The following is a 26,336-nucleotide window of genomic DNA, read 5'->3' as shown; positions in this document are numbered from 1 at the left end:
CCCCCCGCCAGACAAGCAGCCCAGATTCGCCGACCCCTCACACACATCTGTCACACCACCGAGACAGATTGTTACAGTGTAAATTGATGTTTAATGTGCCCTAGCCCCTATAATTCAACTGCGCACTGCACCTGTGCCAACTTAACTGGTGTCTAAATTTCTGCCCTTGAGCCCGAAAAGTTACGTCTTCATGGTTCCCCAGACGGCACAGCAGGAGTGGAAGTGACCAGCTGTGATTGCCGCCCTGCGACTTGGATTCCTGTTGGCGGGAATCTTCTGGTACGACTGGCAGTGGATAGGCCCGGCTGCTACTCGGGTGGCGTGGTGCTGCCCTGTTCCGCCCTCTGCCCACTAGATGCGCCAGGCACAGGAGGGGTTGGGGGGGGGGGGGGGGGTGGGTTGAATCCGGGGTGCTGCAGTGTTCCAGCACCACCCCTGCAGAGTCACTGGCACGGGCCTCATCACCTCCACCTCCCTCGGGTGCTCGATGGCACCCATGCCACTCCATGGGATGGGGTGCGAGCGGAGCTATCCCCTGAAGCTCTTCCACCACCCAGTGCTGCCATTCCTGGAGGCCCGCTCTGGTCTCAACCAGGGTCCGCATGCTGGCAGCCATGGAGCACAGGGAGTGGAACATCTCCCTCTGGGACTGCATCACATCACCCATTGACTGTGCCTCCACCTTCTGTGCCTGTGTCACATCAGCCAGTGAATGTGCCATCTCCCTCTGGGTTTGGGCTACCTTTCTCCGTGTCTGCGCATGTCACCCAGGGCCTTGACAATGCTGCTGATGTTCCCAGCCATGGCCTGCTGTGACTGAGCCACATTCAGGAGCACCGCTGTGATTTCCAGGTGGCTCTGGCACATGGTTGCCTGTGAGGTGGCAACCCTCTCCTGGGTCTTGGCCTGCGCCCTTAGAGAATGCCCCAAGCCTTGGACATGCTGATCCATAGCCGAAACCATCACCCCCAATGCCTCCACTGCAGGCGCCATCCGTGCAGTGTTCACCCGGGTGGTAAGCATGGTCAGCACCACCTCCTGCTCCTGAAGAAGGTTGGACTCCTCCAACTGCTCCTGCAAGTGCTGAATGCTCATTGACAACTGCTCATGTAGTCCCTGGCTCTGTGACTGCACCTCCACAATCGACTCCGCAATCCGTTCCAGAAGCCCAAAACGTGTATGGACTCCAGCTAGTTATGGGGGTCGGCGCACACTCCGACTGTCTACCCCCTTGGGTGTTCTTACCACCGCCTGCTGCACTGATTCAGCTGTGTAGTGCACACCAGATAGTGTCTCAGGAGCCTCTTCACTAAAGTGCCCAACTGAGATGAGTGCCTCTGGGGTGGCGGAGGGTGTTGGAGGCAGCTGTGACGGGGAATCGGTGTCGTCCTCAGACTCGAGCTCCGGGGTCTCCTGCGTCTCAGGTGGAGGGCTGGTGTCCGAGCTACTCTCAGCATCGCTGCCCAGCTCATGTGGACAGGGATAATACAGCCCCTTGCATCTGAGTTTTACATCTGAGCCTAGCTGAACAGGGCTATGTATATACTTTATTCTCCAAAGGGGGTCAGATCACAGCTACTTCTGTCTCTGGCATCTCCTCTTGCACACTAGTGCCATGCTCCCTATCTGGTGCCATTGTAGCTTAACAGCAAATGAGGATCTATCAATTGTGTATCAGCACTGGAGGTGGATACACTTGAAAAATGTGACAGTTCTTGATTTAAGCTCTGATGTGGGTGTGCTTCGCCTGGTAATGGTGAGGGAGTTGGTCTAATTTCCTCGATGCCTGGTGCTGTGGGACACGAGCAGTTATCCTAACAACTAGCACTGGCGACTAGAAGGATATGCAATGGTGTGCTATTGGACCTGCTGGAGCCCCCCCCCCCCCCCCCCGCTCCTTTCCTTCATGGCCTCAAGGAGGACCTTCACATTTGCATCCACAAATCTTGTCCTGGGTTCCAGTTCTCTGTGACATCCGAGTCTGGGACATCTTTCAAATTAATGCGATGAAATGGCAGCCACAGTGCAGGCTGCCATGGTCTGCTTAAATCAGGCCTGCACTTGCACAATCCCACCATCATTCCTGCCCCCACGGCTGCGAATTGGCCATTGTCTCCGAGTAAACTGTCTCCAAGCCAACTAAGGGGCACCCTGGTGAAAATCAGGGCCCGTGGCTGCTTCTCTGGGAATAGGTTCTGAACCCAGAAATGGACCCAATGTCCGTTGCCAGCCTCCAGTTTGAGATATGGAAAGACAGTGGGACCATCAAGCCAACCTGTGACAGTATTGCCTTTGCATGTCTAATAATTCTGTACAAAGTGCAAATGTTATTCTGATCTATACATTTGATCAGGAATACGTATTGATAGGATTCAGGTCTTTAATTGGTTGAAGACGAGGTTAAGTCAGAAAGGGGTTTTGTTGTAAGAGGTTATATCTGGACAGGATTTGAACAGCGCTTCACAAAGAACTATTAGCTGTTCTGTGTGATATTGGGGTCCGGTATTATCAGTGTGTCACAATGTTCTCCTGCCATCAAAATTCTCTAACTTAGCTACCAGAGTCCAACTAATGAATCCTCTTGATTAGTCCCTTGGGAAGACTCTTACGAGGTGGGTCTGGAAGCTTGGAAAGTTTTTATCCTGTCTGATGTTAGAAATCCATTCTAGTGAAGCACTGCTATAGTAAGTAACCTACTCGAGGGTTAGTATGGATGAGACCAAGTTTGAGTAATAAATGTGATGGAGGAATCCAAAGTTAAGCCAACTGATGGGGAGTCCAGTAATATTATCACAAGCTGCCATGGTTCGTGCTGAGTTATTTACAATAAAAACCGATCGAACATTTCTTTTCACCATTGTCCTGGTCTATTTATAATTCCTGAATCATCCTCTCAACAGTAAAACAATATCCAGTTTACTGATGGCTCTTGGATGGATTGCTTTGATTTGTATTTTTTCTGGTGCCTGTTCAGAATTTATTTTCAGGATATTATGTGTTCTAATGATGCTGGTCATAACTTTTTTTCAGTCTACTATAGCCGCTATTGTGGATAGGAGGCCCTCATCTCATCTCCTTTTGTTATATTTAATCCCAGGTTTCATCTACAAGCTTTCTAATTTAATTTTATGAACTCTTATCATTATTTTTAACTAAGTTAATTAATTACCTCAGTAAACAATATTGATTTCAAATTTGTTGGTAACGTGTAAGACCATGCATCTTTCCCCATTTTGTTCTCTCTTTCATGAAAACTGCTTTACAATGTTTGACTTTATCCCCATGGTTACTTGGATTAATGATGCTTGCAGAAGAATTTAGTCAACAGGAGGGTGCTGATTCTGTAGAATGATCAGACTGCTCATTTCCAGCATCCTGTATATAAATTAAGCTGATTTGTGTACTACCCTCATTTAGGACTCGTGTAGGTTTCTGTAAACCTTTATTTCCCTTTATGAGGTCAGCACTTGTTGCAGTTTAGAATCGAGTGTTTATTTTTGAGATTGTTTCTTACAGTTTGAAGTTCAGTTTTTCAGTAAACATCTGTCCATTTTATTATGTTTTATTTATTTTTTGTATTTGAATGTTGAGCAACAAAGAATATCCATTTTGTTTCCCTTTTTACCATTGTATATTTTAATACATCTTTAAATTTGAGGTGAAGTGGGTTCTCTGGGGTGGAATACTTTCCATTTTTATCACTCTTAATTAGCATTATGAGTTCCCAAGCCAGATGTAGCACTGTTTCTCAATTGCTGTTGTAATTTGGGGTAATTTTAAACTTTGGGCATAAAACTAGTTATCGTCGATCGACTGATTATTAAAGTAATTGGAAAGAAAACTTCAAACAGAGTGTATGCCACGACAAACAATTTTCTGCCCTGTCAAGTTGAAAATGACTCCCACCGTGTTTCCACCCCAGGCCTAGAGGAACATTCACAGTAGGCATGATTACATAGTGGAAGGTAAAAGAACAATTTGTATCTCAGGATCATTTCCAGTGTGCCTCGTGTCTAGCACTTTGAGAAAAGTATTTAGTCTAATGGCTGAAGTCCATTTTAATATGGGAACAAGACCTTAAGAAAATGTGTGCTAATCTGAAATTTACACACATAAGCAATGATTTGAAGCTAGTAAGCACATGTTGAAGTAGCAAGAATGTCCAATGTGAGAACAGGCAAAGACTGTCATGCAACCTATAAATCAACTGATTATGCTCTCCTGGTTTTTGCAAATCGTATTTTCATGTGAGCTAAATCAAGTTATCTTAGCAGTTTGTATATCAGTACGTAATGCACTGTTCCACATTTAGCAAATATTTGGAATACAGTTTAAGTTTTAACATCATTTTGGTAGTTACGATCCTGCCAACTTTAATTTCTTTAATTCTGACAAACTGAAGGAACAGTTTCTAAATTTTTAGCCAATCATAAGCAGACTTGTTGCAGAGCAATTTAACTGAATTGAAAATCAACAAGCCACAAAAACGTAACCACTTGAGTAGTTGTGATGAACAAAGTGGAATCTTAAATGACCTGATTTCTTGCAACATTAGAAAGGGAGATGTCTCCACAAAGAGGCTGAGATTTTTGCTCCTGGGTCCAGCATGCAGAGACTGGAGTATTCACGGGACCACACACCCCCACCCTTTAAAAATGACTGCCTGGATATCGGATTTTCAGTCTGGGAGGAGAGGCTCGATAAGCGATTGGGACGGGAAACCTGGGAAACACTGAGGAGGATGGTGGGTGCAAAGGCAGGCTGGGTGGAAGGCCTGCTTCAGGGCTGTGGCATTTTGTCCAAAATTTAAAATAATGATCAAAACATTCCTCCAGCCTTGACCCCTCAGCCCCCAACACATTCCTCACCTGACCCACTGTTTTCACCTTGCCATGGCACCTCATTCTCTCCAAGCCAAACTAAACCCTCTCACCACTCCCATTCTCCCTCACACCCTCCATACCAACCTATGTCCCTCACCAATGGCCCTTTATACCCTCCATATCATCTCATTTCTTGCCCCCATGGTTTTATTTGCTGAATGCCAACATAGTGCTGACTCATGCCAAATCACACCACCGCCAACCACACTTTACCCTGACACCTACAATGCCAACTCACCTAGTATCCATCGTGGACAGACCTCCGAACCCATGCAGAGATTAAATAAAATAAGCACCCAGAACTTCCGTACCCAGAGGGTCATATCCTGGAAGATGCAGTGGGCGGCACCTCAGATATCTGTAGGTATGGACTGCACTGGAATTGCCTGGGAAATTTCAACTTCCATCAGGCAATTGCCCTGCATCTGGAAAATCTGATTTAAAGTCAAAAGATTTGGATGGCCTTGTCTCTGTGAGCAGAATTGTTACTGATGAATCATTAAAAGGATTAAAACCCGTTCTAATTCCTGGGTGACTATGTTACTCCGCTCCTCCTGCCCTTAATAACTCCAATACTTAACTATCTTCCATCCCTGACTACACTCCTGACCAGAGGTGGACATGCACGTGACAGAGCCCTGTGCTTTCCCTCTTTGCGGGGGCCCCACATCATGCTCCGCCCGCAATGACGTTAAAGCCCTTTTGACCCTGCCGAGCCTCCACTCATACAATAGAATGCACAGAAGCCCCAAATCGCAGCTTAATAGAACTTTTGTAGTGCTCTTTAACATCTGACGTCAATAAGCCTGCACTAATTCATAAATTGAAATCCAAGCCTACCTGTTGTCAGCATGATGGTAGAGGTGAGCAAACATGAACTGGCTGATGAGCAACTGGATGGAGAAATCAGCCAGTGATATGACTGCAGCACAGCATGTCAGTGCAGAATAGAATGAGCCAGAAAAAGTCCAGTGTAGAAGCAAATACTCCAATGAAGTGGAATGTCCAGTCCAAGTCTAATATTAGTGGCTTTGCTGGCAACTGTCTTGCAGGATTCCATTCTTTAATTGGCCAGAAGAGTAAGAAGAGACTTTCTGAAGGCCAGTAAAAAGCGATGGGGTATGGTGGTTACTCACCGGTGACAGCTGTCTACATGCGACCACCAGCCATTATATCAGACCAGCATACGTTCTCTCTTGAAGAACAGAATTTAGACTGGAGAAGATGGCAGAGGGAGACAGAATGTTTTGATTTTCTTGCTTCATCAGTTGTTTGCATTCCATGGCAAACTAGATAGATTTTCTTCACAAAATCATCAATCACATCATCGTAGCTAAAATATTGTGAGGATGCAGTTTCAATTCTCAGTATTGCTGAACGAGTCAAATGTTCCTGACTCATCATACTTCACAGATAATTTTTCACACTGTTCAATGCAGAGAATGAATGTTCATTGGAAGCATCAGTGGCTGGTACAGTTAAAATGATCTTCAGAATGGTTTCTACATTTGGAAAGGTTGCCTGCAAATCATCATGTATAAGTTAGTGTAAATCAGCTGGTGATCTCGAAACACAGAGCCCGTTGTTAATGAGTGAAATGAATGAATTGTTTCACCTCATCTTCAAAAAAGATTAATGTCCCCGACCTCCCGGTAGAATTCAATTAATCTCTTACTGCAGAGGCTCTTAGCGTTCTCAACCAAACTTTGTCGAACAGCCTGCAAAAATAATTCTACAGTTTTCTTCAGAGATTCACTTCCACTTTGCAATTGTGCCACAAATAGCATTGACAGCCTCGACAATGATCTTCTCTCTCCCCTTTCAAGTGATTTCCTGTCTCTAGTTTCATCAAAGAATAAATTCCTGTTTCTTGTGTGCTTTTCATCATAAGAGGGACCTTCATTCTTCTTAATGTAAGTGCCTCTGCTTCCACTGAGATATCATCATTTTCAACATCCATGATAACATTTCTACCTCAGGCTAACAATTGTTAAACATTCAACAAAGTTGTACCAACATTTTACAGAGATTGTTGGCAGCATTAATTCATTGAGGTAGATGCTTCTACAAAACAATAAAACTGCAATTTTGTACTCTTCAAACTTCTCTGCGAAGGATTTTGCTCCAGCTTTCACACGTAGTTTCTCAAAATTTGATGTGGTTATGTCTGGTAAGCATTCCTTGATATCAACAAAGTTCAGTCACAAAGCTAAAATAGCACCTGCACGAGCGGACAACCTGGTGTCACAAATTCTTTTCAATTGTCAAATGTTTTCCATGTGCCTCCTCCAAGCGAGATTGCAGCATATTGCACTGATGCACAGAAACCGAAAGGAAGGCATGCAAGTTCTAAACAAATTTGTAAAAAATGTACGGCTTCTTCACACGATTCAGCTGGTGTATTGCAGATTAAATTCAAGGAGTGTCTGGAACATGGGATGGATAATGCACAGGGGTTTGCATTGCTTAGTCTTGCTTGTAGACCTGAATATTTTCCTGCCATATGGAAAAGTATTTGGCATGATGAATTAATTCATGAATTCACTTCTGAGCCATTATAGTGATGAAGTCACAAGTGATAAAGAAGATAGTAAGTGTGTTCCCCAACCGGAAACCATAGTTGAACCTGGAAATTCACTCCCTACTGAAGCCCAGGTCTGAGGCGTTCAGGATAGGCGGCCCTACCCTATACAAGAAATCAGGAATGCCAAGAGACAAGACTAAACTAGAGTCACAGACAACGACAGAGACCTTCATTGTTTGTAGCAAGGCTTAAACAATATAACGGGCTACAAAGCAAAGCCGAGTAGAATCTCTGGCAACAGAGCACCCCCTCCCCTATTAACTCAATGCATTATGTGCTCGTTCAAGCAGGAAACCAATAAACCATTTTCAACTGCCTCAACAGCCTTGGACCCACCCATAGCGACTGAGACAGCCTCCAGAGATCAGCCTTCTTGAAGGTGAAATCTCAGAATGTAACGGGTCCTGACGGAGTCCCTTGTCATGCATTCAGATCCTGTGCAGGCCAGCTGTCGGGTGTGTTCGTGGACATCTTCAACCTCTCCAAACACCGTTATGAGGTTCCCACCTGCTTTAAGAAGACTGCCATCATACTGGTGCAAAAGAAGGAATAGGTAACATGCCTCAAAGACTAGCATCCAGTGGCCTTGATATCTATCATTATGAAGTGCTTCGAGAGGTTTGTCATGAAACACATCAACTCTATTCTCCCAGAATGCTTTGATCCACTGCAATTCGCATACCACCACAACTGGTCCACAGCAGACACAAACTCCCTGGCCCTCCACTCATCCCTGGAGCATCTTGACAACAAGGACTCTGACATCAGACTCCTATTCATTGACTACAGCTCCGCCTTCAACACCATAATCTCAGCCGAACTCATATCAAAACACCAAAACCTAGGACTTGGCTCCTCCTTCTGAAACTGGATCCTTGACTTCCTGACCCATCAACCACAATCAATAAGGATAAACAACAACACTTCCTCCACAATAATACTCAATACCTGAGCCCCAAAAGGCTGTGTGCTTAGCCCCCTGCTGTATTCCCTATTCACACATGACTGTGTGGCAGAATTTAGTTCCATCTCCATCTACAAGTTTGCTGATGAAACAAAAGTAGTGGGTCGGATCTCAAACAATGATGAGTCAGAGTACAGAAGGGAGATCGAGAACGTAGTGGGATTCTGCAATGACAACAATCTCCCCCTCAATGTCAGCAAAACGAAAGAACCGGTCATTGACATCAGGAAGCAAAGTTTCATACACACCCCGTCCGCATTAATGGTGCCGAGGTATTGATGGTTGACAGCTTCAAATTCCTAGGTGGACACATCACCAAAAACCTGTCCTGGTCCACCCACATCGGCGCTACAACCGATAAAGCACAACAACAGCTATACATCCTCAGGAAACTAAGGAAATTGACATGTCCACATTGACTCTTACCAATTTTTACAATGCAACATAGAGAGCATCCTATCTGGCTGCATCACAGCTTGGTATGGCAACTGCTCGCCAGAAGACCGTAAGAAACTACAGAGAATCGTGAATACAACTCAGTCCATCACACGAACCTGCCTACCATCCGTTGACTCTGTTTACTCCTCCCACTGTGTTGGAAAAGCGGACAACCTAATCAAAAACCTCTCCCACCCGGATTATTCTCTTCCAACCTCTTCCATCGGGCAAAAGATACAAAAGTCTGAGAACATGCACTAACAGATTCAAAAATAGCTTGTTCCCTGCTGTTATCAGACTCGTAAATGACCCTCTTATAGACTGAACTGATCTCTCCACACATCTTCTCTACTGTGTAGCATGGCACTCCATATGCTTCACCTGATATCTCTGTCTATGTATTTACATTGTGTATTTATCAAATGTCCTATGTTTTTCATGTATGGAGCGATCTGCCTGGACTCTACACAGAATAATACTTTTCACAGTACCATGGTACACATGATAATAAACCCAAATCTAAATCAGTCATCGTAGATTTCATGAAAAGGTTAGACTTCCCTGAGCCACAATATGGCTAATTTTCAAATTTGAGAAACTCGTCAAACTTACTGAGATATTCAAGGTAGGTTAAAAAATTACCTCTTCTACTTGACACAGTTGGCTCATTGTTCTCTCAAATAATAATAATAATCACTTATTGTCACAAGTAGGCTTCAATGAAGTTACTGTGAAAAACCCCTCGTCGCCACATTCCGGCGCCTGTTTGGGCAGGCCGGCATGGGAATTGAACCCGCGCTGCTGGCCTTGTTCTGCATTACAAGCCAGCTGTTTAGCCCACTGTGCTAAACTAGCCCCTGTGAGACTGTAGGAGGCATTGGTGTGGTTAACCTTAATAAAAAAGGATTTGGGCAGAAAAATTAGGTGACATTATTACGATCCTATACTGGACCTCAACAGTGGCTAGCGTGCTGGATCAAAACCACAATATTTTTGTTTGTATTAAGACTGTGTTGAAAGAATAATTCTCTCCAGGAGTGATTGCGTGAAGACATCGGGATTTGGTATTTCCAAAACAAAACTTTATTAGGAAAACAGAATTAAATTCTTTAACTTCACACCCATAAAGAACATCTTACAATTACTCCTTAAACACTACACAATTCCCCATTAAACAACAGGAAAAGATACATCACAATCCATCTTAAAATCAGCATGGCATTGAGTAAAGCTTGACAGAAATTTTTTTTGGCTCCTGTTGGAACCCTTTCAGACTCTGGGTGAATTTCTTCAAATAGCTGGTTCACCTGGAGTGTTGCCTTGTCCTCAGACAAGACTGCTCTGCATTTAAATATTTATTTTTGTAACTGTCCTACTGGGAGAGAATAGTGGACTCCGTGTCAGACATCTCAGATTTCAACTCTTCTCCAAAAGCTTTTCCAAAATTTCTCTTTGAATCTCTTCGTTCCACACAGCAATAACATCACCTCCCGACCCTGGAAAACAAATGAACTCTCCAGGGACTTCCCCAGTCAAACCACAGTGCATTATCCCAGATTGAAAAACACATAAGACCATAAGACATAGGAGCAGAACTAGGCCACTCAGCCCATCGAGTCTGCTCCGCCATTCAATCATGGTTGATATTTTGTCATCCCCTTTCTCCTGCCTTCTCCCCATAGCCCCTGATCCTCTTATCAATCAAGAACCTATCTAACTCTGTCTTAAAGATACGCAATTATTTGTCCTCCATAGCCTTCTGCAGTAAAGAGTTCCACAGATTCACCACCCTCTAGCTGAAGAAATTCATCCTCATCTCAGTTTTAAAGGATCGTCCCTTTAGTCTGAGATGGTGTCCTCTGGTTCTAGTTTTTCCTACAAGTGGAAATATCCTCTCCACGTCCACTCTAGCCAGGCCTCGCAGTATCCTCTAAGTTTCAATAAGATCCCCCCTCATCCTTCGAAACTCCAACGAGTACAGACCCAGAGTCCTCAACCATTCCTCATACGACAAGCTATTCATTTCAGGGATCATTCTTGTGAACCTTGTCTGGACCCTTTCCAAGGCCAGCACATCCTTCCTTTGATAAAAAGAGAAAAGGAACAATATGTTGATGTAAAAAACAAATAGTAGATATCCCTCAAGTCTAACCAAAAGCATTAAGGGCAAACCCAAACAATGAACATGAAAATACTTTTAAAAAAGCAAAATGCCTGTCCACATAGCCACAAACCGATTAAACTGCGGCCAACTTGAGCTTTCACATCTCCCGGCATGTCAAAAAAGTAGTCTTTTTCCCCAAAAGTCACCTGAAGGCGAGCTGGATAGACAATCCCAAACCTGACTCCATTTTTTTTACAAGATAATTTTCACACCATTACAACCGACTCTTCTTTTTGCTAGATCTGCACTCATATCTTAGTCTCTTGGAGTGGCCTTCCCATGATGCTCCCATGCCCATTGAAGAACCTTTTCCTTTTCTTTGAAACTATGAAACCTATCCTGGTCACTTCAGAGGAGGGAAAACTCTGTTCTGCTTGATGTTTCTGAGAAGTAAAAGGTTCATAACAGCAGGAAAAAGGCAAAAAATAAGTTTTCCAATCGGAGCCACCTAGTGCATTCCTCCCCTTATGTTCCACAAGAAGTCCGGAATTTAAGAAAGCTTTTGTGTTGTGACGGGGAAGTCTTCAGAAATTTTGAAAAGAATTGGTGTGAGGATGAGCTGGAGTTCACTGCCAAAATCCTATCTGAGTAATTGGCTGCTGCCAATGATTTTTGGGAAAGCAGTGATGCCTATGCATGGTCAAGGCAAGCCGGGTATAATAAAAGATACCCCAATCGATTAGAGAGACAATTGACTTACACCAAAAATGGTTGTAAGTTCAACATGCTTCAACAAGTTCAACAAGAAGAAAGATGATGTTGGTTGTTGCCCAGCCACTCATACTCAGCTCTGCATAGCTGGCCTCTGGCTCTGGTCGAGTCACCCGCTCCTGTTCACAATTCACCAAGACACACTGCCGGTGCTTGCCTGGCCTTCTTTGCACCACCTGACTGTTGCTATGCTCACCCCTCGGCTCTCACTCTGGTAGTCAGGGCTCGAGCCTCGATGGCCATGAGTGTTCCTGGCTGGCTGCTGCTGTTGGCTATCTGCCTCGGCAGTCCCTGTTCGTTTTGGTTCATTGGTTGTCCACCAGTCCTCGCCAACCATGGCTTTGAGGGCGCGAATCACCCCACTGTCCCCCTTGACGGCCGTTGGCCGGCGCCACCACCTTGCCTTGCTCAAGGCTTCACAGGCTTGCACCCCGATGTTAGGTCCGCGACTTCAGTTTTGTCTCAGGCTCCCTGCCAGACTGAATGCCAGAAATATGAATGCTGACTGGCATCTTTATTTAATGAAAGTTCAGAAACTTTGCAGCAATTCAGGAGATCCATGTCTGAACTATTCTAAGTCTGCATCACCTCTCAACATCTGGCAAACTGTTTCCCCACCAATCAGAACCCAATGTTGTTCTGTACTGCCTGCTGATAGGCTCAAACTATCCTACTACTCCCCCCCCCCCCCCCCCTACACCCCATTGGTTGGGGCCCCCCACTGCAGTGTTTCATTAAAAGTCCTCCTGTGCCGCTAACCACATGACTGCCTTCCCTGATCCAAAACACCCCTCAACAGCATGCCCTACATGTCCCGACTATCCCTGACCATCCAACAAACCCCAACTATCCCGCAACCCCCTTCTACCTCTCCCTTACTCGCCCTCCCTGATCAACTAACTACCTTCCTGACCCCCTCATTACATCCCCACCTCTACCCGTCCAAACACCCCACTATACTCCACCCCCTCCAACTACCCTTTAAGCCCCCAATTGCCCTCCCAAACTCCAACTGTGGTATGACCCCTCTCTACCACCAAGCTACCCTACTTTGACCACCTGACCCACCACCACTTCCAACCCATTTTCTGTCAAAGCAGCTGGGACACTTAACTTACCAGTTTACAGCAGCTAATGTTGTAAAAAATAAAGGAGCATGGCTACACTTCTGTCAATGATGCTGCTCTGCACTAAAGGCCATCAGTCACAGATATGCTGCACAATTTATAACTGACCTCAATCGGAGGTCCAGGCAAGAAATGTGCAGCTCCCGAGTAAAATAAATACAAAGGAGTGGATGGTGATTGCCAGTCCAAAGAATATTCGGTCCACGATTACATAAGGCGGAGTTCTAAGTGTCGACTGCAGACTTTCCTATATTGAAAAAAAAACTCTCATTCAATAAAAAACATGGGGCTGGATTATCCGTTTTGCCTGGTCTTTTATGCCAGGATAACTGGAGTCCAAAGGCCACAGAATCCCTGTTTTCCTAGGGGCTAGCAGGGAGCCGTTGTAGAGCACGCAGCTGTAGCTGCCGATAGGGCCCCTGCACTTCGGGATCAGTGGCCGTGCATGCGCACGGTGGCGGCCTGGTGCTCCATGGTGGACTCAATACCCTGCCTTGGACCACCAAAATAGTGCCCTGCATCGGCTGCTCACGCGCCCCGGACTGCCCACACGCATTGCACCCAACCCTGAATGAAGCCCCCCTGCCCGCCGATCGGCCTTCCCCTGACTGTGATGGCCCTGGACTGAATCCGCAGCCGCCTCGCGAGGTTCCCGAACTATAGGACCATGAGAGTCCCATGGCATCAGGAATTCGGCTAGTCGGGGATGGAGCATTGCGGGGCGGGCCTCAGGGAATAGCGTGAGGCAGTGGATACTCGGTGAGGAGTACTCGTTTTCGGGGGTGGAGAATTTTAAAACTGGCGCCACTTCTGATTTTGGCACCAAAACGGATTGTCCGCCCTGTCACTGAAATCAATTTCAGCGTCGGGAAGCAGAGAATCCAGCCCATTAACTATATTTGCCTTCCTTCAAAGAAATAAAGCCTTTGTGAGGTCACAAGAGGTTGAGAATCGTGATAGGTGGGATAGATTTCATTCCGTTTAATAGCTCACACAGTTGTCCAAATACAAAAATTGAACGTTTATTTCAAGGTCATCAGATACTTGGCAAAAAAAGAAAGGAAACAAATATCTGACTCTTTGAGCCTAAATTTGCACACCTTAGGTGGGATTCTTGGCCCCACTGCGCCACATTTCCGCCCCGACCGGCCGGCGGGATTCTCCATTCCGCCGGTGGGTCAATGGGGTTTCCCATTGTGGGGCAGCCCCAAGCCGTCGGGAAACCCCCGGGCGTCTGTATAACAGAGAATCCCAATGGCGGAGAATCCCTGCCCATACCATAAATCCCTATTTAAATCTGCATGGCTGACCCATTTCCCAATGTAAATTCAACACACTATATAACACTGACAGTCAGATCGTCAGTGGGGGTTCTCATACGGGCTTCCAGCATACAGTCCCTGGTGACACCATACCTTATAAGAAACATTTCATTCAAATGCAGAATCCCTAAAACAACATGCATTGGAATTCATAGTCCCACATCAAAGAGCTTGCAACCTCTTGAAGCTGTCAATCAATCTATGAAATGCCAGGTACCCAACTGTGATAATCAGTGATTGTGAAATCAGTCATGCAGCCCTAATCCTGTAATGAAAGCCCTCAGGCCTATGCTGACAGTGAAAAATAGCAAACAATTTATTTTTAAAATCATTTCAGACATTTTTTCAAATATTTAAAGGGCTGGACTTTAAAATGCCTTGTAAGCTTGACAGGTCACCTTGATGTCCTTTTAAAATCATAGAATGTACAGTGCAGAAGGAGGCCATTCGGCCCATCGAGTCTGCACCGGCTCTTGGAAAGAGCACCCTACCCAAGGTCAACACCTCCACCCTACCCCATAAACCAGTAACCCCACCCAGAACTAAGGGCAATTTTGGACACTAACAGCAATTTATCATGGCCAATCCACCTAACCTGCACATCTTTTGACTGTGGGAGGAAACCGGAGCACCCGGAGGAAACCCACGCACACACGGGAGGATGTGCAGACTCCGCACAGACAGTGACCCAAGCCAGAATCGAACCTGGGACCTTGGAGCTGTGAAGCTGTGCTATCCACAATGCTACCATGCTGCCCCTATTTAAATCTGCATGGCTGACCCATTTCCCAATGTAAATTAAACACGGTATATAACACTGACAGTCAGATCGTCAGTGGGGGTTCTCATATGGGATGACTGTTGATTTTTACAGATCCGATAACAGTTTCAATAAATTTATGCACTTTGTTTTGCACATTTATGCCTACTTTTAAGAATTCTAAATGGCACTTGATCGCCACTGAAAGCTACGTTACTTCCCCAAAGATATCTCGGAACAAAATCCGACCGGGATACTATACCTCTCCAAAGGGGAACTCTGGCTATGCAAATCTATCCACAAAGTTAAAACCTGCTCTTACCAGTTGTGATCTGCATACTTTGGGTTTCACATTCTCAAGAATACCGAAATCCCACTTGTGTGAAGGCAGGTGGTTGTTTAAATGCCCAGCTGTGTCCGTATGAAATGCATGTGCATACTAATTCCCGTACCCATAAAAATGGGATATGTCCTCTGTGATGCTATATTCGGTATCTGGAGTTCAGATTTTCCGCCACTTCCCCTATTTTTGCCAGAATAGAGAGGCTCCCCATTTGGTGAAAATCTGAGTTTTCCTCTTGTCTTTTAATTCTCTCTTTAAGTATTGGCTAGCAATGGTTAGAGAGCAGGCATAAACTATGGATTATCCCTTTCTGTGAAATGTTGAAGTACCACACCAACGGTATCATGAGAGCAGTGTCCTATAGTAGAACATTGTGCCGTACAAGCGGATGTTGACGTCGTGTACAAGATGTTCACTGCAAATCTGCCTCTAAATGGTGGTTTTAAAGCACAATGCAACAAAGTGAGAGATAAGTGAGTACATAGATATTACCCTGTGATTTGATGATCAGTTGTTTGAGTGAGTAAAATGTACTTACCATTTAAGGTCTGCTGATTCTTGTATTGTAATATTCCGTATCTTGTGCTGTTTATCTCTCACTTCCATTTACTAAGTCTGTAGTTAAGTTAAAGATACATTGGAATTGTACATTTCAAGTCACAGTAAACTTGACATAATATATAGTTACATATCCAGTAGATTACTTATCACTTATTGTGATGCTACATTGATGGAATCATAGCAATGAGCAAACTGAACATAACTGTGCAGCACAGTAGCACAAGTGGATACCACTGTGGCTGCACAGTGCCAGGGTCCCAGGTTCGATTCTCCGCAAGGGTCACTGTCTGTGCGGAGTCTACATGTTCTCCCCGTGTCTGCGTGGGTTTCCTCCGGGTGCTCCGGTTTGCTCCCACAGTCCAAAGACGTGCAGGTTAGGTGGCCATGATAAATTGCCCTTAGTGACCAAAAGGATTAGGAGGGGTTATTGGGTTACGGGGATAAGGTGGAAGAGAGGGCTTAAGTGGGTCAGTACAGACTCGATGGGCCGAATGGCCTCCTTCTGCACTGTATGTTCTATAACAAAATAAAATGAAATGTGGAACTAAGCCACTGAATTCAGAAGTCATTCCTGTGGAAGTTGAAATGCCAGGGACTTAATGTGTGAGAAATTGTTTCGTGCACAAGAACTGGTAATCCTAATGCACACCAAAATCAATTTTGTTTGAATTGACTGAAAATCTTTATCTCTTAAGCTCTTTTGATAGAATAGTTGATTGAGCTAACCAGATTTTCCGTTCGTTCTCCTGGTAAACATTTAAAATAGAAAGCAAAAGAAAAGGCTATTTAACATGTTTTGTTGTCCATGATATCAGAACTTTTTTGTTGCAAAATTGTGGAATATTTATAAATTTGTCTAATAAATCTTAACTCTGTAAAATTCTGCTTTTCTTTGGATGTGCTGGGTGTAACCCTGTTCTGTTAGCCATTATGAAGCTCATTGGAGACGTAGTCAAGGCAAGCGACCTTAGATTAGCATCTTACAGAAGTGTCTTTCTCTGTTTCTTAAGAAAAACTTACTGGTGCTGCCGAATAAATATCTTTGTTTAGGGGCAGGACGGTGGCGCAGTGGGTTGGCCCTGCAGCCTCATGGCGCCGAGGTGCCAGGTTCGATCCCAGCTCTGGGGCACTGTCCGTGTAGAGCACATTCGCCCCGTGTTTGCGTGGGTTTCGCCCCCACAATTCAAAGATGTGCAGCGTAGGTGGATTGGCCACGCTAAATTGCCCCTTAATTGTAAAAAATTAATTGGGTACTCTAAATTTATAAAAAATAAAAAATATGTATCTTTGTTTCCGAGACATTGGTGCTATGGGGGGGATACTCCCCAAGGCAGGACGGGGGTCCCGCTGTACAGGAGTGGCGCCAACCACTCCAGCGTCGGGCCACCCCAAAGGTGCGGAATTCTCCGCACCTTTGGGGGCTAGGCCCGCGCCTGAGCGGTTGGCACCACGCCGACTGGTGCCAAAACTGGCACCAGCGGCCTTTGACGCCCGCCGCCCAGTGCCGGGGCTGGCCGAAAGGCCTTCGCCGGTTGGCGCATGCGCCGGTGGTGACGTCAGCGAATCCAACCCCAATACGTTGTTGTAGGAGTTCCTCACAGCAATGTTCTTGACATTCAATTTCAGTTAATTTATTAATTTATTTTTTGCAATGTTTTTATTAAGTTTTTAACAGTTCATAAATAATAAAGAAAACACACCCACCTCAAACTGAACTAGTACAAAAATAAACACCCACAGCCACCCCCCGAACAACAAACCCCCATCCCTAACAGCTGACGGTGACCAACTCTTTGAAATAGAGAATGAATAGGTGGCATATTTTATAGAACCCCTCGATCGCCCCTCTCAAGGTGAACTTAACTTTTCAAGGTGTAGGAATTCCAGTAAGTCCGCCAACCATTGTGAGGCACAGGATGGAGAAGCTGACCTCCACCCCAACACCACTGCCTGCGAGCGATCAGCGAGGCGAAGACTAAACATCTGCCAGGGCTGCAGCTCCGGCAGGTCTGACACCCAACATATGGCCCCTGAGGAATTGGGCTCCAAATCCAGTTGTAAGATTGCCGGCATGGTGCTGAAGAACGAGCCCTAAAACCTCCCCTATTCAGGGCAAGACCAGAATATGTGAGCGTGGTTGGCCGGTTCCCTCCCACACCACTTATACTTGTCCAACACTCCCTCAAATAGCTGGTTCACTCTCAACCTCGTTAAATGTGCCTGTGCACCACTTTTAATTGAACCAACCTTAATCTCACACACAAAGCCGTTGCGTTCACCCTGTGCAATTCCCCTCCAGCGGTACCACTTCCAGAATCCTCCGGTAAATCTCTGAGGTACCCCCCTCCTCAATACCTGCCACTGACAGCACACTCCAACAGTAAAGAGGGCGACATCACCAGGAATACCAGAAAGATCTTCCTTGCAAAATCTCATAACTGAATATACCAGAATGTTTCGGTCCATTGGATCCCATACCTCTCCATTAACTCCGCCAAGCTTGCAAATCGCCCCTCAGAAACAAATCCTTCATTCCTACCACTTGTCCTCTGATGAGACCATCAACTCACGCGACACGTGGTTAGAAGTGAACAGTGGTTTTAATCGTCTTACAACAGAGCCTGCCTGTGACACGGTGAACTCCAGATGAACTGCAGGCAGGCTCTCAGCATCAACCTTTATACTTCTGGTTAGGGGGGAGGAGCCATGGGTGGAGCCAAGGGTGGAGCCCAGTACAAACTCCCATACACTCCCAGTGCATCGCCCCCTAGTGGCAGAGCAGCGCAACTGCTCGTGTGCCGAGCTTACAGAGACATAGTCATACAGTGTGAATTACTCTACTGTGATTCACCACATTCACCCCCTGTAAAAAAAATCAAGTCCGGCGGGGGTGGTGGCTTACAGATTGAGTCTGTCCGGTGGCCGAGTTGTCAGCTGTGATCGGTGGAGCACCGGGGTTGCAGCCCCTTCTGGTGGCTGGATGAGCACCGTCGGTTGGGGTACGATGGCGGACTCCAGGGGCGATTCCGCCCGGGTTTCTTACCCGTCTGGTTCGACTGGGGGCGCTGGGAGCTAGCTGGCACGGGCATGCAAATAAAATGTAGTGAACTGGTAGGTGCGGGGGCTTGGGGGGCGAGTTGGGTGGGATGTAGTGTGAGGGGTACCTCGGCGGTGGTAGTGGGGGGGGGTTGGATCCTGCAGGTGCTAGGTCCCGGAGGGATACAGTGTCCTGACGGCCGTCAGGGAGCTCTACGAAGGCGTACTGGGGGAGCACTTTCTCTACGAGTGGGTCAGTTTTGTGCGCCCTGACATGCTTCCGGAGGAGTACTGGGCCCGGTGTCTTCAACCATGCAGGGAGCGAAACCCCCCGTGGTAGTGCCCCTGGAAAAAATAAAGAGCCGCTTGTGAGGGGTCTGGTTGGTAGCGGTACATAAGAGGGACCTAATAGCGTGGAGCGCGTCTGGGAGGACCTCTTGCCAATGGGAAATCGGGGGATTCCTGGACCGGAGGGTCAGTAGGACGGTCTTCCAGACGGTCGCATTCTCCCTCTCCACCTGCCCGTTCCCCCTGGGGTTATAGCTGGTAGTCCTGCTCGAGGCGATGCCCTTGCCGAGCAGGTACTGACGCAGCTCGTCGTTCATAAAGGACGAAGCCCGGTCGCTGTGTACATAGCTGGGGAAACCAAACAGGGTGAAGATACTATGCAGGGCACTAATGACTGTGTGGGAGATCTATGATCCTCTCACGTAACAGCCTCCGAACCTCGGATTGAATGAACACCCTGTCCTATAGGCTGTACCGCCTGCTGCGAGTGGCTATGGGTTTACAGTCTGGAGTGAGGTTGGCAAAGAGAGGAGGGGGGGAGATTTGCAGCGTGGCTAGGCTGCAGATAGTGAGTGGGGGTAGGGGTCCGCCGAAGCTGAGGGTGAGGCTCTTGAGATTGCATTGAAAGTCGAGTCCCAATAAGAGAGGGGTGCAGAGTTCGGGCAGGACGTATAGTTGGAAATTAGAGTAGCTAGTGCCTTGGATTGTTAGAGTTGCGACGGTGCGCCCTTGGATATGGACAGAGTGGGAACCCGAAGCGAGGGAGATAATTTGTCGTGCAGGGAAAACGGGGAGCGGACAGCGTCTTACCAGATCTGGATGTACGAAGCTCTCAGTGCTCCCGGAGTCGAAAAGGCACTGTGTACTTTACCCGTTGACTTTAACCGTTGTCATAGAGTTGTTGAGATGCTTTGGGTGCGATTGGTCCCGTTTGACTGCGTTGAGTTGCAGGTAGTCGGCAGCTCGGTCGGCTGCGCTGGGATGGCCCCGCGATGAGTGCCCGCTGAGGTCGCAGTCTTCAATCGCGTTTTCTGAATGTGGAGAGGATGAGGCCCAAGATGGCCGCCCCCGTGGATCGCACGTGGCGGGCGGCGAGGAAGATGGCGTCCAAGATGGTGGCCCCCATGAGTCGCCCGTGGTGGACCGCATGGTGGGGGTCTGCCAAGATGGCGGCCCCCATGGATCTCACGTGGCAAGTGGAGGCGGAATCGGGGCATAGGCCGCTGCGTTCCGGGTCCTGAGGGTCTGCGAGTGCGGAGAGTGATTACTCTGCCGCTGGAGTTTTAGGGACTGGGGTCTTCTTTGCCAGGCACACTCTGGCGTAGTGGCCTTTTCGCCCGCAGCTGCTGCAGGTCGCGTTGCGGGCCGGGCAGTGCTGCTGCTGGGGCTGGCCACAAAAGTGGCAGGCTGGGGCAGCATGGTGGCTGGGTGGCCACATGGCGCAGGCCTGGGGGAGTCGCTGGTCGTGGGCCCATGACGGGGTCGCGCAGTCGCCAGGAAACGAGGTGAGGCTGTGAAATGAGACCTCCATAGTCGTAGCGAGTTCAACAGTACCTTCCAAATTTAGGGCCCCCTTCTCCAGCAGTTGCTGGCGCACGTAATTTGATCTAAGGCCTGCAACAAAGGCATCGCGGACAGCAAGTTCTCTATGCTCTGTAGCAGTTACAGCCTGATAATTACAGTCCCGGGATAAGGCTTTTACGTCTCAGAGGAATTCCTCTAGCGATTCTGCAGGGCGCTGGTGGCGAGTAGTAAAAACGTGGCGCGCGTACGCCTAATTGATAGGTCTCACGTACATTCTATCGAGTAGGGCCAGGGCCTCTGTATATGAGCCGGTACAGTTTAGCTGAGTAGATATATGATGGCTCACCCTCGCGTGCAGTAGACTGAGTTTCTGCTCCTCCGTTGTTTCTGTGGTGCTTGCTTCAGCCAGGTAGGCCTCTGATTTATTTCGCCTCTGCATCTTGCGGTTTGAGTTCCAGTCGGTTAGGCTTGAGGGCTGATTCCATGGTCATTCCTTACTGTTTCCTAAGACCATTAAATTGATGAGACCATCAATTCACACGACACGTGGTTAGAAGTGAACAGTGGTTTTAATCGTCTTACAACAGAGCCTGCCTGTGACACGGTGAACTCCAGATGAACTGCAGGCAGGCTCTCAGCATCAACCTTTATACTTCCGGTTAGGGGGGAGGAGCCAAGGGTGGAGCCCTGTACAAACTCCCGTACACTCCCAGTGCATCTCCCCCTAGTGGCAGAGCAGCTCAACTGCTCGTGTGCCGAGCTTACAGAGACATAGTAATACAGTGTGAATTACTCTGCTGTGATTCACCACATCCTCCCAGTCCCGGAATCTAGCATCTTATCTAGACTGTTCAAACAGTTGATTTGCACAGATTGGCACCATTTTAAACACCGCCCTTAACTATAAATGCTGCCGAAATTACCTTCAAAACCTCAGAGTCCGGGTGTTAATCTATTTCTTCCTATTTCTTCTTTTTTGTATTTACTGGGGGTGGGGGGGGGGGGGTGCTCTTTTTTGTTTTCTTAGTTGTTAATATTTTTTGTAAATATTTTCTGTTATTGATATTTTGTGAAAATCTGAATAAAAATTATTTAAAATAAAAAAACCTCAGAGTCACTACCACCACCGGATTTGCCCAATATTTCTCAGGGAGAACGGGAGTGACGCCATCACAGGCACCTGCAACCCGCCTCCATCTTCACCCAAATTTCCTCTTGATCCCTTTACCATCCTACCACCTTCTCGGCATATACCGCTCAATAGTTACAATAAATCAAATTTGGCAGAGCTAAACCACCTGACTGCCAACCCCTCTACATTGATTTCTGAAATCTGGCTTTTCAGTTCCTTTGTTGATGACATCCCTCCCTTAAAAGTCTAAGCAAGCTTGCCGATTATTACAGAATTTTCACCTTTATTCAGGTAGATTGTGACACGAAGCACATTGACAAAACCAAGTGCAAAGCCTGACTAGCCAGCTGAAGGGGCTGAGTGGCCTACTCTTGTTCCTAGTTCTTGTGCTAGTATGCTCAGTTTGGATGATATGTCAGAAGGGGCACAAGAACAGTTGTCACATTGCAAAGTCAGACTGGTCATAGCTGCCAACAAGACACCAACTATATCTGCAGGTATTGTGACACCCACTGAACTGCCTCAACAGACTTTGAGTTTGCAGACGCCTGTTGTTAAAATGCACCACAGGACTGTCACACGCCACAACAGCTTTGGTCAGCTCGGCTCTTAAATCTGCATAATGGCCCTCCCTTTCCTTCATGTTTTGATGTTGTTTCTTAATCTCTTTTCAGCATAAGAAAAATCTGCAATGAAAGAAATTGTGCTTTTCACATCCCAGCTTCGTGCTAAAGTGTTTCACAGCCATTTTGGGTGTTTAAAAATGTAATCAAAGTCTTAATGCAGTGTGATGCCGTATGACTTCTTTGTCCTCCAATGATGACACAGTTGCTTTAATTTATACTCATTTTTTTAACTTTTCCTTCTCGCCATTAGTATGCTCTTTACACTTGACCTGGATCTGTGATTAATGATGCAAATTAGCTTACTGAGAACATTTCAATGTTGTTAGCACATTACTATTCAAGTGCATTCGTATCCTTTCTTCGCTTTTTTCTTCACTTGGAAAATCATCTCATTAATCCCACTTTTTTAATACAGTGCATACAATAGCCTTTTCTGTAGAACATTGTGGAATTGAAATTAACAGAAAACAGCCAAGAAACTTCTTATTTCAATAAGTTACTGCTGATTGTTATTCTCAAAAGATCTTGGAGTTCTGCTGATGCGAGAGATGAAGCAGAGAGTGTTAATGACTTGTTTTTCCCTGACCCTTCCAGGCTGTAAGAAGACAGAAAGTCCTTGAGCAGAGCATTCAATCAGCACAGGAGACAGACAAAACCCTTCGTTTAATCCAAGAATCTCTTGCATTGATTGACAAACAGCTAACGTCATACATTGCTGACAGAATTGATGCAGCCCAGGTCCCTCAAGAAGCTCAGGTATGTCAGAAGGCTATTTACTTCAAGTTAGATTGCAAATCAGCAGAACATGTTTCTTTTTTTTCACAATGGAGAAAAATTTGTTTCCTAATTAAAAATAAAAGAGGTATTAAGCAGACTTATTGTTTGATGGATTTCCTAACTGCAGGTAATTAAGGCACAGCATTCTTTATTACATTTGTTCATTCTCCCCATGTAAAAACAGGACCTCTTTAAAATAAAAAAAAAATTGCTCTCTGACAGAACCTGTACAAGCATATTGCCTCTCCTAGTTATGCTGCATATAAGACATTATTCCGATATTGCATTTAAATGATCTTTTTTTCCTGTTGTTGGCAGCAGCTTGTTCATGGTTATCCAGTTTCCTTTCAAATCACTTAACTGTGCTGTCATTCATGCTTCATCATCTTTTCTTGCCAATTCATGGGTACCTGGAGCCTGGAGGGATCTGTTCACTGTCCAATCTTTTCGCTCTTCATATCAGTGACCTCCCCCACTCTTGCGATACATCCATGATTTATTTGATGTTTCCATTGTGCCCACATCAATTACATTTCTCTTGCACACCCCAGGCACACCATTTTTATTGCTCATTTCAAATGATGTTTGAATGGTTTTCATTGCAAACATATTCTCCCCATAGCTGATTTTCATTCTATAAAATTCAGAATTGTGACGCTATCTAATAATAATAACCGTTTATTCTCACAAGTAGGCTTCAATGAAGTTACTGTGAAAAGCCCCTAGTCGCCACATTGTGGTGCCTGTTCGGGGAGGCTGGAACGGGATTGACATCCTCAAATGCAAAATCACACATTTAGACATGGCCAAACCTACATCATCCTGTTCCAACACCTTTCCTCTATTGTCCAGCTCAGTGGGACTGCCGTTGTTTGGTTCCATTCTTCTGTGTGTAATGTAGCCAGAGTACCTCTCATAGTGGCTCCTCTATCTGGGCTCACACTGTTACTTGAGGAATACCCCAATAATCTATTCTTGGCTCCTTCCTCATCTTCATCTACATTTTTCCTGCTTGGCTTGGCGACATCACCTACAGTAACGTAGTTGGCATCCACATGTATGCTGATGACATTCAGCTCTAAAATTCAATTTCCTCTCCTCACCTCTGCACTACTTGTCTGGCATCTAATTATAGCTAAGTTTCAATTTCTCCAGCTGAACACTGGAAAGTCTCAAATATCTCCTCCACAAACTCAGTTTCCTGACGAAGAATTTCCCGAGTTTGGAAACCCATTCTGGGGCCCTTAACAACATTGACTCCAGCATAAAATGTTGCCTAAACTGGATCCATACTCTTTCAGGGAGCTAATACCATTGGGCTCATATAATGCCTGGTCAGTGAGAATAGAAGTGGAGCCATCACCAATGCCCTCAAGCATGACTCTGTACATGAAGCTCCTCCATCCATCCCCAAACCTACCCTTCTTCCATGACATATTTCCGAACTATCTTGATGTTCACCGCTCAGTCGTAATTCATAAAGTGAGGCAACGCCATCTCCCCCTAATTGTCTATCACTCTACAAAAAAGCTCTCTGAACCCAAGATATCTTTCCGCCCATACAAATGTCAAAATCAGCTTATTAATCTTCACAAAAAAAGATTTAGGTAAAAAAATCGGAAGACTCTGGAATATAAATAAGAATTTTGGAACAACCATCATTTTCACCGTTTGAACCCTTCTTGCCAATGGTAACAGGAGGGTATCCCACCTTTTCAAATCCCCCTTCACCCCTTCTATCAGACTAGTCAGATTTAGCTGATGCAACAATGCGCAGTCATGTGCCACCTGTATTCCCATATATCTAAAACTTGACTGGCCAACCTACACTCTTTCCCTGAGAATTCCATTGAGTTTATAACCTGAAAAGGAACTAAACTTACTTAATATCTCCATGATCTTTCCCACACTGGAGAGAGGGTCTGTTACATACAGAAGTGAATCCTCTGCATATAGGAACACTTGCTGCTCCATACCTCCCCTCTCTCTACCCTTCCACTCTGTGGACGACCTCGGTGGAATAGCCAGAGGTTCATTTACCACTGCCAATGCAGAAAGTAACGTGAAAGTGGACACACCTGCCTTGTTTTTCTATAGAGTATCCTGAGCTTAATGCATTGGTATAAACGCCCGCAGTGGAGGCTTTATATAACAATCTGATCCAAGAGATGAACCTATGTTGAAACCCAAATCGCCCCAGTATCTTGATACTCCCATTCTACCGGTCAAAAGCTTTCTCCGCGTCAATGGAGATTATTACCTCCGGCTCCAAACCTGACAGGGGCAACATCACCACATTCAAAAATCTCTTTACACTGGCTGACCATTGTTGGCCCTTCACAGACCCCGTCTTATCCTCAACAACTACCCCCAGCAAACATTCCTCCAAGCGAGTTGTCAGCACTTTAGTCGGTAACTTTGCATCAGCATTCAACAACATCCTTCTTCAGGATTAAAGAGATAGAAGCCTGTGCCAATGTGGTTGGCAGCACCCCCCAGGATAACAAATTGTTGAATATCCACAGTAGATGTGGCCCCAGCTCCGTTGCAATTTAAAAATAAAATTCCACTGGGAATCTGTTCGGGCCTGGAGTCTATGCACTTTCTCTCTCTCCACCACTGGGAAGTCCAAACCATCCAAAGATTGTATCACGTCAGAACCACCCACCTTGGGCTCTGACCTGTGCAATGGTAAAAGGTCTCAGTCACTCCATTTACCCTTCCTGGATCAGAAACCACTCCTCCTCCCAACTGATAAGTCAATAACTGGTTGGCCTTCTCCTCATGTTCATAGAATACCCCTCGGACATGACGAAGCTGGCCAATCGCTTACCCCATCGATACCAATTCGAACTCTATCTGGACCTTCTTCCTCTCTGTCAACAACTCCTCCTTTGGAGTAACTGAAAATTGCCTGTCAACCACCAGAATAGCCTCCACCAACCTCTGTCTCTCCATCCTTTATGCCTTATCCCTGTGAGCCTTATCGAGATCAGCTCTCCTCTAATTACCGCCTTTAATGCCTCCGAAAACTTGGTAGGTGAGACCTCCTCGCTCTTATTAAATTCCATGTATGTCCCGATAGCAGAGGCTATC

The 26,336-nt window shown here is 46.0% G+C and overlaps 1 protein-coding gene across 10 annotated transcripts in view; it reads left to right on the top strand.

Moving 5' to 3' along the window:
- The window catches only part of dmd (dystrophin), a 2,667,466-nt gene that overhangs the window by 1,185,349 nt on the left and 1,455,781 nt on the right, over nt 1-26,336 (top strand). For all 10 annotated transcript variants that reach the window (XM_038802261.1, XM_038802266.1, XM_038802267.1 and 7 more), the window contains one exon: nt 23,058-23,219. In XM_038802261.1, coding sequence (XP_038658189.1) covers nt 23,058-23,219 — 162 coding nt within the window. The remainder of the gene's footprint in view (nt 1-23,057; nt 23,220-26,336) is intronic.

The sequence above is a fragment of the Scyliorhinus canicula genome, chromosome 7 (genome assembly GCF_902713615.1).
Source record: "Scyliorhinus canicula chromosome 7, sScyCan1.1, whole genome shotgun sequence".
Taxonomy (NCBI): domain Eukaryota; kingdom Metazoa; phylum Chordata; class Chondrichthyes; order Carcharhiniformes; family Scyliorhinidae; genus Scyliorhinus; species Scyliorhinus canicula.
This window is presented reverse-complemented; position numbering and strand designations above follow the sequence as displayed.